This window comes from Apodemus sylvaticus, chromosome 5, assembly GCF_947179515.1.
Source record: "Apodemus sylvaticus chromosome 5, mApoSyl1.1, whole genome shotgun sequence".
NCBI classification, from domain to species: Eukaryota; Metazoa; Chordata; class Mammalia; order Rodentia; family Muridae; genus Apodemus; species Apodemus sylvaticus.
This window is the reverse complement of record NC_067476.1, coordinates 125,819,000-125,833,245: the sequence shown is the minus strand read 5'-3', so window position 1 is coordinate 125,833,245 and position 14,246 is coordinate 125,819,000. Positions and strand designations below refer to the sequence as shown.

The 14,246-nt window shown below is 40.5% G+C and overlaps 1 protein-coding gene across 2 annotated transcripts in view; it reads left to right on the top strand.

Annotated features, from left to right (window-relative positions):
- Positions 1–14,246, top strand: part of Kif16b (kinesin family member 16B) — a 289,898-nt gene that overhangs the window by 209,508 nt on the left and 66,144 nt on the right. For both annotated transcript variants that reach the window (XM_052183773.1, XM_052183772.1), the window contains one exon: positions 384–506. In XM_052183773.1, the coding sequence (XP_052039733.1) occupies positions 384–506 (123 nt within the window). The remainder of the gene's footprint in view (positions 1–383; positions 507–14,246) is intronic.

Genomic DNA, 14,246 nt, shown 5'->3' with positions numbered 1-14,246 from the left:
CAGTTATAGAAAGAAAGAAATATGCTTAGTTGATTAAAAAAAAAAACTTAGCAAAAACACCACTGGTTTTTAGTTAGAAAATCTATCCTCGTTCTTACATGATCTTATAAATTCGAAGGAACTTCAAAGCCAGACAACACTTTGGAGTGTTTTTGCCCTAACTTTCTGGATTGGCATGTCTACAGAAATGGTCTTTTGTTATGAGAGAGACTTGGCATGTCTTTTTCAAAGGAAACCATCATATTTCTAAATAAACTCTACTAGTTTGATGCTCTTTTCTCTACTTGAGACACATTTTGTCTCTTCTGCGCAAGCAAGCTACTCGCCACAGCACAGTGATATTACATTCTCTTTGTTCTCCTTGTCCAATGTGCCTTTGATAGCGGATGTATTCTCGCTCTTTGGGAGCAAATCCAGAAGACCTGAAGGACCCCATTAAGATTAGTATTCCCCGCTATGTCCTGTGTGGCCAAGGGAAGGATGAACACTTCGAGTTTGAAGTTAAGGTAAGCTTTCTTCATCATCCTTCTAGAAGAACAGATGTTGAAAACTTTGTGGTGGTGCTTACTAGTGTTTTGGGAAAAGAATATGAAACTACTTGTAAATGTAATTGTACAATAAGACATTTACTCCTTTAATCTAATATATGAAACTTTAGACTGTGGCAAATGGTAGGCGAGGGCACCTACAAAGATGGGATCGTGTCAGGAAGTAGAAAGGCATTACCCTGCTAGTGGGGCAAAGGGCATCATCCCAATCAGGGTGCCAACACTTTCCTGATTTCAGTTCCAGAGCATCAACCTTCACCCATTGCATGAATACACACACACACACACACCTTTCCTGATTTCAGCTCCAGAAAATCAACCTTCACTCATTGCATGTCATTGCATGAATACACACACACACAAACACACATACACACACACAGAGCCCTTTCCTGATTTCAGCTCCAGAAAAATCAACCTTCATTCATTGCATGAAGACACACACACACACACACACACACACACACACACACACACACACTTTCCTGATTTCAGCTCCAGAAAATCAACCTTCACTCATTGCATGAACACACACACACACACACACACACACACACACACACACACTAGGACAAACAGATCAATTGATTAATCCACCCATGGGCTTAAGTCCAAATTTTCTCATCTATAAGAATAGTAGTAATATTTATGTTGTAGAATTTTATTTTGTGTAAAGACTTGTGTCAGGTAGCTAATATATAATAAATGATAAGTTATCATAACTGTTGCTGTCATTACTACTGCTGTAGTATGTGTGTGTGTGTGTACATGTGTACAAGCTATTAAATGCTTTCTTAATCAGTTTCAGGTATTATTTTATTTATATGACTTTTGGAGGAGATGAGCTTCCCAAAATAATGACTTCATCTTATTTTTTAAATTTATTTCCATTGACTCATACACTTAGTTAAATGTTGCTGGCTGCTATTCCCTTCTCCTCAATGAATTAATAATCACATTGCTTTATTCAAGGATTGACAAGGATATTAATGTAGTAAAGTCCTCTGAAGTATTGGTGTGTGAATGCATATGAGTGTCCTTGCAAGCGGGTTGGTTCAGATACGCCCTGACCTGGGAATTTGGACCCCAAGATCAATAGACTTTGATTCTGTTGCAGTTGCTTAATAACCTACTCAGTTTCGGGTCCTTGGCAAAATGAGGGAAAACAGCACTCAGTGGTCTTCAAAGGTCACTATATAAGAGAAGCTTGTTAGTTCAGAGAACTTCTGAGGAGGAGGAGCTCTGTGCAAATCCTATAAGCCTGGAACTTCTGAGGGAGGAAGCAGGTGAAGAGGGGATAGAGGGGCCTTGCCACCCCCTAGCCCCTGAGACACCTTAGGGGAGACCCTGTACTCTGGGAAGTCCCTCCTTTCAGGCACACACAGAATCACATTTTTACATGCTTATTTCTACATACTGAGTTTTTCTTTCCAAAAACAAAAGTGGGTATGATTTACATATCTGAGGCTTATGTTGGAAAGTATTGTGTGGACAGGGCAGTGGTTTTTAGCTTTTACTGACTGGCTTTTGTAGAGTGGTTCTGCAGTGCTAATACACATCTTTGTACTATTGCTTCTCACTACCTTGAACCCATAATGCCCAATTCCTGCTCAAATTCTCTTCATTTCTTCTACCATTTCATATTGTATATGTTTATGAGACTATATAGTGTTCTCTTTTGTTAGCATGTGTAACATATACAAATGTAAAAATAACTTCAAGGCTATTTGCATTATTTCCATATTTTGGATTCTTTTGTGGCTTTTCCGTGCCCCAAATTATAATTCATCAAGTCTAGAAGTTGCAAAAGTGAAAAACACACACTGCTTTTAGTTGGTCTTTGTCTACACTTTACTGAGGAACACACTAATGGAGTTTAGCTATTTAGTGACTCCACATATAAAACTTTAATAAAAAAGACTACTTTTTAAGTAAGTGGTTTAATTTAGATAAAAGTTATTAGTAAACAGTGGCACAGTTAATTTTCAGATGTGGTCAAAGCTGTGAGGATGCTACTACCAGAGAAAGTAAGGCCTGCTTGGAGGATTCCTCCTCTCCTGTTAGAAAGGTCTCCTGACACTTTTACCCACACTGGTGAGGGCACTGTCACAAAGGACCTAGTACTAGAAAGAAAGTCTTAGGATTCTGCTGCCCCTCTCCAAATAAAGCAAGCTGCAGGCAAGGAAACCAATACCAGGATAGTTCTGGTATATCACTATCCTAACTGTTCCACATAATCTGGGATTTTTGTAACCTCAGGATCCATTATCTGTGTGATGAGGACAATAAAAGCCATCTGACTGGATTGCTACAAGTAGATGGCCTTGAATTTATAATTTATAACCTCCTTTTGTGTCCAGTGCTTCCATACTTGTTACTAAAATGAAATGAAAACAGGTCAGCGTAGGGAGTGCATGGGATCTGTGTTCGGAGCCCCTTAGCCACTCTTCATGTGTAACTATGTTTTTATGAGGCTTGGGCTTTGCATTGTTTTCTTAGTGATTGGGTGTTCCCTGCAGCAGCCTGATGCATGAGGAGAGCATACAGAAAATAAATCCGCCAGTCCCCGCTCTTTGACCATAACCTCAGCTGTTTTGGAGATGTCCTTTATGGGAAGCCTCTTAATTCTGTGGGTGTCTATGAGAGAAAAGTAATATAACTAGCATTCAAAGTTTTAGAAATTTATTTTGAGATTTTCTTTATAAAACTGTATATTGGAGGTTCTGTTACTATTTAAAAGTTTTTCAGAATTCCCAACTTTGATAAGTTATTTGAATATGTCATGCATATGCCATATTATCTAGTACAGTGTCATCTGATGATATTGTGCTACTATTAAATTATTTTGGTGAGCCTAGTAGCTATAAGAAGCCAAAGGTTATTGATTTGATTTTGATAAAAGACAATTCTCTATAGTTTTAGGCTTTTATAAGAAAAATTGGTGTTTGCGTGCATAGATATTTTATATGTAATATTGTGGTTTTCACTTTAGAACAACCATTGCTGATTCTTTTTCAGTTTGTGTTTATTTCCGCCTCATTCTGCAATGGTACATAAGGTCCCCTGGGCTGCGTGTGCTTGACAAGCTCTCTGGGACTTGATCCTTTTGCTGTGGGGCCCTGTTTAAAGTATGTCTTGATGCTGGTCACTGGCTATTTCAGTTAGGGACTTCAAAGATGTGCTAATACCCAAGGCTCATCCACTACAAGTCCCACCCTGAATGCCTGAGAAGATGGCAATTGTTAAAAAGACTCTCTGTGCCCTGTCCTGTCCATTGAGAGAGAAAGAATCCCATCCTGTGCGGCTGGTGAGGGCAGTATCTGAGCTTAGGTGTGTGGATGCTCGAGCCCTGCACGGCATCCTGTTCGCCTTCCTCTTCCCTTCAGCCTCTAGTCAGTCTCAGCCTACCCTTTTTGGGTAAGATTTGATGGTCTTTTCAAATCCTGTGGTGAGGAAGTGAAGGGCTTGGTAGGGTACAGTGAGGTCAGGGTGCCCGCTGCCCCTCTGCTCACCGCCCATGGGTCTCAAGGAAGTTTCCAGCATTGGTTTTTAAAATGAGAATAGAACTTTTCATTAAACTAGAATTGATTTAATTCAAAAGAACTATTTTATACCTACTTTATTTGGGAGGACTAAACCACACTTATTTGGGGGAAAGGTCTAAGATTTAGTAACTAGCTATGTTTGGGTTTTGGGCTTATTTAACTCCTTCAAACCACTTTGTGAAGACTTCATGTACATGTAGCAAGAAGCACAAGCTATAGGAGGGGCTCCATGAGCCTTCTAGGTCTGGCTGCTTTGACAGGACATGCTTTGGGAAGCATCTCACTGTGTGAACATAGTTGATCTGTGCATTCCTTCCTCTCTTATGGATGCCTGCTTTCCTGTTCTTCCCTGAGAATGAATGATGTCATCCGCTCCATGGTGTACCCCACATGCATTACTTTATAATTATGGAGGGCACCTGCCCAGGAACCCTGTGTCAGTGTGTTAGTTCTGCTTCATTGGAGTTGCCCTTCCAAGGAGTTCTAAATGTACAGCCTCCTGAGACTGGATCCTCAGGTAAATAAAGACCATCTTTGGCTGATATGTGTCACAGAGAGGCAGGAGGCTGGAGGTTGGCCAGCCTGAGTAATGTCACTCACTGATCAAGAGTATCAGAAAGGTCCCCGTGTACTCCAAATCATAGACTAGACTACAGCTGTCATCCCAAAGTTCTTCAAAGCTTTGCAGTGACTGATAGAGAAAATCAGTTACCTTGAATCATGCTTTCATTTTCAGTTAGCTAGGATTAGAGTAAGTGATATTTAATTTTAAAATTACATTTCAGCATGATATAAAATGTCAGCCAGGGAAATCTGTAGTTAAGGCTAACAGAAAATGTTATATTCATTTGTCATAGAAATAATGATATTTTAAAGTCTTGTTTTTTTAATGTACATATCAACACAGTAATACAAAGAAATGAGCCAGTGCTGATGTATGTTCTATTACTGTTTGCTGGGTTTCTATTCCTGTAAAAAAAGCAATCCTTTAAGACAGTGTCTCACTTCATCTGGGCTGGCCCTGCTGGGCTTTCCATTCGCCCCACTCTCCTTCCCTAACCCAGGGTCCTCTCTGCTGCCTTGTCGCATCATCTCAGCTTTTTCCAGATCTATTATCCCTTCTATTTCTGGTCTTCTGGAGATTTCAGCTGTCTAGACCTTCTTGGTCTTAAACAGACCTGAATTTCCAGACCTCACAGGGTACCTAACCAATAATAGTCAGCTAATAGGGATAACTCAGTAAAATGAAGCCCAGAACCACACAGGTGGAAAAACAACAAAACAACAACAACAACAACAATAACAACAACCCTTTTGTACTGTTGTATTTTCAAGTTAGAATCTTGAGTGACTAGTATCCTTCAGGCTCCTCAAACTCCATTTGCACACATCAGGTCCCTTTGACAGTCTTTACAGTGCAGCTATCTTCCTCTTAGTCATTCAGGGAGAGTGTGCAAGAATGGAGGTTCTTATGTTAAGTCCAAGGATGCAGTATCTCACACTTTAGCAGTTCTTCCTTCTAGTGCATGGACATTAGAAGTGCCTTGGTGCCGGGCAATCTGCAGCACCTACAAGTTAGCTTGGCTTCTTTTTATCTAGGCTCTTGTCCATGTAGAAATGCATGTCTGGGCTCCCTGCTCATGGTTCTCGTGTGATCCCAGGCCCTGGGTAGTCCTCAGCAGTCTGCTGCTGGAAGCTCTTCCTCTCCTCTCCTTTGGGCATCCTCTCACTGTTCAGCAGTACACAGGTCCTACCCATCCCCACACAGTTGCAGCACAGCCCTTTTTCTGCTTATACACCACAACCCTGCATTTAAAAAAAATGTCTAGACTTTTCCAATCAGCTGACCTTTGTTTACAAAATTACCATAGAAGCGGAGTCCTTCTGTTTTTGCCTTAAAATCCTGCTTCCCTTTCTTCTGTCTCCTGGTGGCTCGGAAAGAGATGAGAAGCAGCCATAGGAGCAATGGCCAAGAGAAAGCATGACTTCTAGAGAGTTGCCCTGCACTGCTGTGCAGACCCTTGTGGCAGTGCAGCTCTTGTCAAGTGACTTAAGGTGCCTGAGTCCCACTCGGAAGCATGAGATCCTCACGCATCTCGTGAGCTTCCAGCTTGTTCCGTCACTGTGCTTAACCCTTCTGGTGGCCATCATCCGTCATAGTGGCCCAATGTTCTCAGTTAATAAGGCTAACTCCATATTCCCTGTTGTCATTTACACACCGGGCTTCCCCCAACTTATTTCTTTGTATGCCACTGAGTTTATAGGCCCCTCATGAAAAGCAGAAAGCTATCATCTATCCCAGAATTTTCTATGCCCTAAGCATTCTGCCAGACATTTCTACAAATACAGAGAATGTTCCAGAACGAGAATATTTGTTGTATTACATAAAAGAAGTCATGATTGACTTGCCTAAGGCCACACAGCTGGTAAGCAGGCCCAGGTCCCACATGCCTCATGGTACCTAAATCCAAACTGTACTGATTCCCTTTCTTGTTTTAATCTACCTTCTAAATGTCAGTAATTCCTATACTTTTTAGAAGTTGAGAGCATCTTTTAGTATTGTCTTAGATATAATAGCCATTTCTAAATCCTTGCCTCCTTACAGAATTTACTGTTGTTATGTGTGGATGCATGTGTGCATGCTCAAGTCTTGCATGCTTTTCAAAGTAGGGTTTTTGACACAACTCCAACAAATCTTGAGAATTTGGTGGTGAGAAGACCTGACAGGAACCCTGAAGAAATGTCCAGAAAATGTGCAGTTTAGGGGTTGTGGTAATTACATTTACAGTCAGAGAAATCTCTCTATTTGGCAGAACAAAAATGAGAGCTATTCCAGTCTATTAGAAAAACCATAGACACATACATCTTTTAGAAGTACTTGCTCCCGACTTGATAGAATATAAATGTTCAGAAAGAGTGGTGTGTTGGCATCTAGGCCTGTGTTTATTAGTTATGTGATAGATTGTCTCCCTCTGTGTGGATTAACAGAGCTGAGACAGATGTAATGCTGCAATGCCCTGGCTATCCAGAGCCGAGGTCGAGCGTGTGTGGTGCTTAAATAGCAGCAAAAGAAACCACATCTGATCCTGAAGAGTCACAGTCACCCCATGATTCTGTTTTCTTATGTACTGTCTTGCCACTTTAAGAATTTTTTCTTACACTGAAAATAAATAGATAGATGGATGGATGGATGGATGGATGGATGGATAGATAGATAGATAGATAGATAGATAGATAGATAGATAGATAGATAGATAGGAGGAAAAATCAGGGAAAAGACCAACAAACAAAAAATAAAACAGACAAACAAACAGAGCAATGTTTTTCCCTTTCCAGGCAGGCCTCATTACAAACCAGTTCTCTTTTATGTTGCCTGGCTCAGCAACACAAAATACCCTTGTGTTTGTTCACACAAAGTAAATATGCAGAGGTGACTGGAAAGAAATGGGACAGGAGACACATGGCCGTATTCTCCAGGACCCTTCCTGAATTTCACTCTCACCAAGTGTTTGTTTGAAGAAACATGTTAATTGCCATGTGTCTTAATTTTATAGCTTTAAGTTTTTTTTTTCTTCCTACATTATTTGTTAAATGATTCAAATAGTTTTCATTTTCAGTTTTTGCTCATGGAAACCCTCATCTTTCAGGAGTGAATCAGAGAAGGTGTTCTTCAGGAGCAGATATTTCTTTCTTTTTTTTTATTTATTTTGATTAAAAATTGTTTCATACAATACCTTTGGATCTTGATTTTTTTCCCCTTCCCAACTCTTCCAAAGCCCTCCCTTCTTCCTTACACATCCAACTTTTTGTTCTTTCTTCCTTTCAAAACACACTATTTAAAAAAATAAGACTAGTAAGAGGGGAAAAAATCAAAATGAGAAGACAGGGCCACATATAAACTGTTCCTTGGCATGAGGCCTGCCCTGCAGTACAGCTGATATGCTCATGGCACGCCATTGAGGAAAACAGATTGTCCCTTTACTAGCAAGTACCAATACCAAGAGCTTCTTGGCCAGGGCAGGAGCCCACGTTCACGTTCCCCCACTCAGTGCTGGAAGTCCACTAACTTGGATCGTGCAGATCTTCTGCATTCTGCCACATCTCTGTGAGGTCCTATGTCCATCAGTCCTGTTGTATATGTCACTACTCGTTTCTTGTGGGCGCCATCACCTCTGGCTAGTATAGTCTTCCTGCCTCTTCCTGTGATATCCCTGAGCCTAGAGTGGAGGGGTTTGATGAAAATATCTCCATCTCATCCAGGACTGAGTGATGGCCAGTCAGGTCTGAGGCCTGAGCACTGTGCTCCTAACATCACCTATTCTCCATTCATGGATGCCTCAAGAGTCCATTTTACAGCTGAAAGTTGAGGCCTGAAAGAATTCAGTTCTGGAGTCAAATTAAGTCATTAGGCTGAGGTAAGGGCTACATCTGTGCTCATCTATAGCCTTTCAATTTCCAGTCTCTAGTGATGGCTGACAGCTTATGTTATTCACTTTGCCTCTCAATATCTAGTTAGTTTAAAGAAAATAATACCTGGGCTATCACCTTTGCCTTTTGCTATAGTTTTAAAGTAGAGTAATTGCACACACACACACACCCATTGTCACCTGCACTTCTGGAGTGCTATAAAAGCCTTCCTTGGGAACAGCATGGGTTTGAACTCTAGAGCCTTTATACAATCTATCAAATTTACCTTCAATCCACCAGATAAAGCAAGAATACTAAAATCAGCAGTATTATCTCCTATTTTGAAGATGCTGAAATTAAACCATGAAACAGTTATTCCTGGTTATTCAAGAAGGCTGGGTTTGGGCCAGCTAGAAAGATCCACTTGTTTTAAGACCACTTCTTAGCTGTCTAGAGTATATGTGGTAATTTATCACAAAGCCCGTGAGTCATTTTCCTGGTACCATAGATTTAAACCAAATTCAAGGCTCTGAAGCCCTTATGTACTTGTTCATAGTACATCTTTGGAGAAGGCCTTTTGCATTTTCCTGGAGAATAGGCAAGACAGAAAGATCTAAAGCTTGCCTGGGACTCTGCTTCACAAATCTCCATTACCAAGCTCTATCTATTTCCCACCCATGTTGTCAACACTGGGATTAGATTCAGACTACGTTTTGCTTGCACACTGCCTTGGAGTACACTGTCTTGGGACTCCTTTTGCTGAGGTCTGGCCTCTCCATTGACGTGTTCTGAGATGGCACTTGCCTCAACTGCCAGCTCTTAGGACCTATGGCTGTGGGAAAGCTATGCCTGCTCAGTTCAAGGACTCCTTATGCAGTCTGAAATTAGATACATAGCAGCTTCTTTCTTACCTCCAGAGCTTCTGCAGGGCCACTAACAAGGCCTCTGCCCTGTATATCTACCAGGGTGCAGAGAGAGTCTCTTCTTTAGGCTCACTAGACAGAGAAATAAGTGAACAACCCTCAGTGTTCACGAGCAAGCCAGCGAAGTTCTGTGCTGTGTGCCAGGGAAACGGTTTTAAGACCCCACCAGACAATGCATTCTCAGCACAGCACTGTGTCTTAGGTTCTGTCCAGCTATAACTGCTGCCCTTCATCAAGTGAAGGAAAGCAGCCCCTTCCCACTGGAGTAGCTTTTATCTCCAAGCTGATTCTCAGGGGTAAGGACTTTAAAAATCAACTAAATTCACCCTTCAGAGGCCATTTAAGATTACCTTTGGATTCTTCTGTGTTATTTTGGAGCCTTATACTCACCTGCTCTTATCCTAATCCCCAAGTCATTTATCCATGTGTCCTTTTTAAATCAGTACAGTGTTCTCTCCAAGCAAAATATGATAAATGGCATTTTCTTCCTTTACTTTGCAATTCTTTACCCTCTTCCTTATCTCCTCCAATGCCCCTACTTACCAAAAACTCTGCACAGTTGATTTGTTGATAAGCTGGAGAAGGTCAAAGATGCAGGTCATTCTCCTGCCTTCAGGGGGAGCGAAGGTACTAGGAAATAGTCAAAACATAATTTATTAGAAAGAACCTCTGTGGATTAACTACAGAAACAATTATACCCATTATTCACTTACTAATTAACAAATATCTCTGTGGTTTCTGTAATATACACAAACATGCACACCATGTCTGGATGCATTAAATAGATGTACAGGAAAAAAAAATGAAAAGGATCCACATAGCAACAGTTAAGTGTGGGAAAAAAATATGTATAGAAATTGAACAACAGAAATACCGTGCTCATGGAAGGTAGTCAGGGAGATGTCAGGGTGGACAAGCATTGCAATTCCTCTGGGAGGGACAGTGGATGTGATGAATGGATGGAGACGAAAGGTGTTCTAGGAGGTAGGGATATGTAAAGCTTGAGTCCCTTTGAGAGGGACTCAAGAGAAAGAATGGGAAATAGAGAAGGCAGAAGGTGTTTCGAAGGCTCAGGATTGAATATGAGCGGTGTCATCTTAAGAGACAGTAGAAGAATGATGCTGTGGAAATTGTTCTTGAATGACTTCAGTCATTCTAGGGAACGTCATCATAGAAAAGTGATTATCGGGACTACAGTATCAGAATATTTGAGATGCTCATCACAGAAAATGTAATTTGAAGATTTCCAAAGTGGAGTCATGGCACCAAGCTGAAAAATCCTGTATTTCATTCTAGCTATAAACAGAGAAAGGAAATAGCATGGGCTTTGTAATATGGGAAATAAATGTGATAGGTCCCACTAAGGCTGAGGGAGCCAGAAATTTGAAGGTGCTTGTCTGTGGGGTCAGGAAAACTGACCCAAGTCCAGCTCTGGCCTTGGTGAGTGAAGTGATCCTGTAAAGAAGGGACCAGCAAGGGGCTACAGTAGAGATGACAAGCAGATGCGGCATCTTGGGGCCATTTGTGCCCACTCAAAATCAGGACACATTAGTGGGTTTTTTGGTCCTTTTCTGAGAGGTGATTTTGTGATGCTGATGGTAGATATGAATGAAGAAGCAACTGTTCGATAGATATAGGATATTTCTGTGCTTAATAGGATGTTGGCTTCAGTTAACACTTTTAGCTAGTTCTTTATACAGCAGTTGTATGAAGAGATTTTAATTAAACCTAATGCACTGATGTTGCATACTTTTAGATCCATACTTTCAGAATATATTTCATGTTTTATATAAGACATTGAATCTAATTAGTGAATTAGATTCTATTATCTTTGGGATAGTGAGACCCTCATGAATTTATTATTTTCTGCTTTCAGCTTAAAATAGTTAATAGCACCTTTTATCTATTTATCTATCTATCTATCTATCTATCTATCTATCTATCTATCTATTTATCTATCTGAGAATGTAACCCAGGACCCTGCACATGCTATGTAAGTGATCACCGTAGAACTACATACTCAATATATATAAATACTTGTAATTATAAGTACCTAACAGGGGAAAAATTACTGAGCAGAATAGCCTAAATGACTATCTTTATTTCTTTATAAAACATGCCATTCATTAAATATCCTTAATATATACTATATCACTTCAATAGAAGTTGTAATACAAAAGGATGATATAAAAAAAGTAAATATAAATCAGGTTCCAAAGGCTTCTTCCCATATTGCATAGGCCATCTTTACCAGAAGCTTAGAAAGTGTTATAGCCTAATGTTCTGTGGTTTGAGAAGTTGACGAAGCCCAATACATTAGTGTTTCCTACTGTACATGTCCACACATTAGGGATGTATTTAAGGTCTTCACAGCATGTTTAAGAGTTATGTTTAATATGTGTATTAAGGATTCCTTCAAGTAACCATTTAAATGGGACTAGTTAAAGTCTTTGGATGAAAAACTGTTTAGCTGCTGCTCACACAGATGGTTGTACACTAGCAAATGTTACTGATGACATATCTTAAAATCAACAATCTCTAACCCTGCAAAATATGTACTTTTGGATTTTGGTTTTTTCGAGACAGGGTTTCTCTGGGTAGCCCTGGTTGTCCTGGAACTCATTCTGTAGACCAGGCTGGCCTCAAACTCAGAAATCCACCTGCTTCTGCCTCCCAAGTGCTGGGATTACAGGGGTGTGCCACCAGTGCCCGGCTTGCAAAATATGTATATAAGCTAAATTTGTGGGAAGTGCTCAGTTGAGAATTGTTGATATGTAAGTGCAGTCCATCTAGTGGACATGTTTATGGTGTTTAAGCTGTATTTAATCATTTTATGGGCCAGGAAAGATGGATTTGTATCAGCAGAACCATTCAGTAAGAGAGAAGTAATGAATTTGCTCCTTCGAAGTATATAATAATGATGCCTTGCCTTCTGAGTGCTAAAGGAAATAATTGACTGACTTAAGTCTGACTTATCTGTTTTGCTGATCTGCTGCTCCTTTCCCTCATGCTCAAAATCCTGTCCTATGCCCAGTTTTACTTCAGAGCAAATTAAAACTTCAATCTGTATTTTGCATTTCTGCATTTTCACCCTAAACTTACATGAGAAAGCCTCCAATCTCAGCATTGATGGGCTTTGACTGTGTTTCTGCAGAGATGTCACACAATGTCACATGGGCTTTCCTCCTTTCTCAGACAGTTGCTAATGAGTGTCATTCTAAATCATCATTGTGTCCACCTTGTTTACACGTTGCTAGACAAAGCAAGGCTTAACTAGATGAGACAGACCCTTTCCTGTCCTTGTTTGTGACCTCTGTTCAGATAAAAAATTTCAGGAAATTTTAAAAGAACTTTAAAGTCTTTCTAGGCCTCCCTATCAACTTGTGTTAGAAATCTACAAAGAGTGCACCATAGTCTCAGTGTAGTTAAAAACAAAAGGGCCTGCTATTGTGATTATCCAGAGAAATCTTTGAGTGAGATACATGAATCACCAGAACAGGGCAACTACAGTGGTGGACCAACAGTCCCTGTTCTTCCTTCCAACTGGTGTGCAAGTCCTGAGTTCTTGCCTGATTTCAAAAGCAAAATAACTTTATGTAAATTGTGCATGCCCAGTGTACAAGTTTCTTACAATGCAAGTCTCTGTTGCACTACAAACACTTCCAAAAGTAGGTAGGTGGCTTACTGCCTTGAAAGACTTGAAACTTTGCAAAATAGAATTATGACATTAATTGCATAAATTAGTGTAACATTAATTATGCAATTAGTATCTGAAATGTACACTTTGACCATGATGTAAACTAAATGTTAAAGAACCAGAGGAGAGGTTAAGTGATTCCTCTGAGGAGGAAAGACTGAGAGGATACCTTGGAGGGAGTAATTGTTGTGAAAACTACAACTTGAAACTCAGATGACCCTTCCTGTCAGGGAAAGGTGTGTGGTTCCCATGAGTCCATTCAGAAGGTCAATGTAAATATGCTGTATTTTGTGTTTACAAGTGCTCTGTGGGGAGAGATTTTTCATCCCTGGGAGCTGGGGTTAGAAGTGTAACATAAGATTAGCTAGCAGAGGCTCTGGATCCCTGCTGAGAGTATTGGTGCTAGAAGGGAGTTGGGGCTTGACATTTCCTACATCAGAAACCCCTGAGCAGTGGTGTTGAAGTCCAGTGGCTGTGTTCTAAGCAAAGACATGGGTAAGACTTCTGAATATACATCTCTAACAAGTTTCTAAGTGAGGCTTGTACTTCAGTTAATTCATACGGCTTTATTTAATGAACTTAAATATAGAGTGGAAAAATCATTGACACATGTATGTCAGCTTATTACAGTGCTCAGATATGGGAGGAAAATATTATCCATTGCTCAGAATGTGCCAATAATGATATTCACTGTTCAACCCCTCCCTCCACCACTAGCGCTTTATCTACTGTTGAGCATAAGGGACCAAAACAAGGGTGGCTGGGCATGCGCTCTACTACTGCTGCATCTGAGCTCTTTAACATTTCTGCTATGAGAGTTATTCTGCAGTCACTGGGTAACAAGCACCAAGACAGATCCCTCTGGTACTTACATCTCATTCAGCCCAGTATGAATATGAAGACCTAGATAAGCATACTCCTCACCTCACTGTTCACCCCCTTTCCTTCCACCATGTACACTGCCTCCATTCTAAGCACTAAGAAACTAACTCCAAGAAAACTGAAGAGGGTATAGTTGAATATATTGGGTGCAACCTTAGGAATGCTCTTACGGCTTCCTCTTGCCATCTCACTGTCCAGTGCTCATTGGCACTGGGCCTCTCACAGAATGACATTAAAGGAGTTG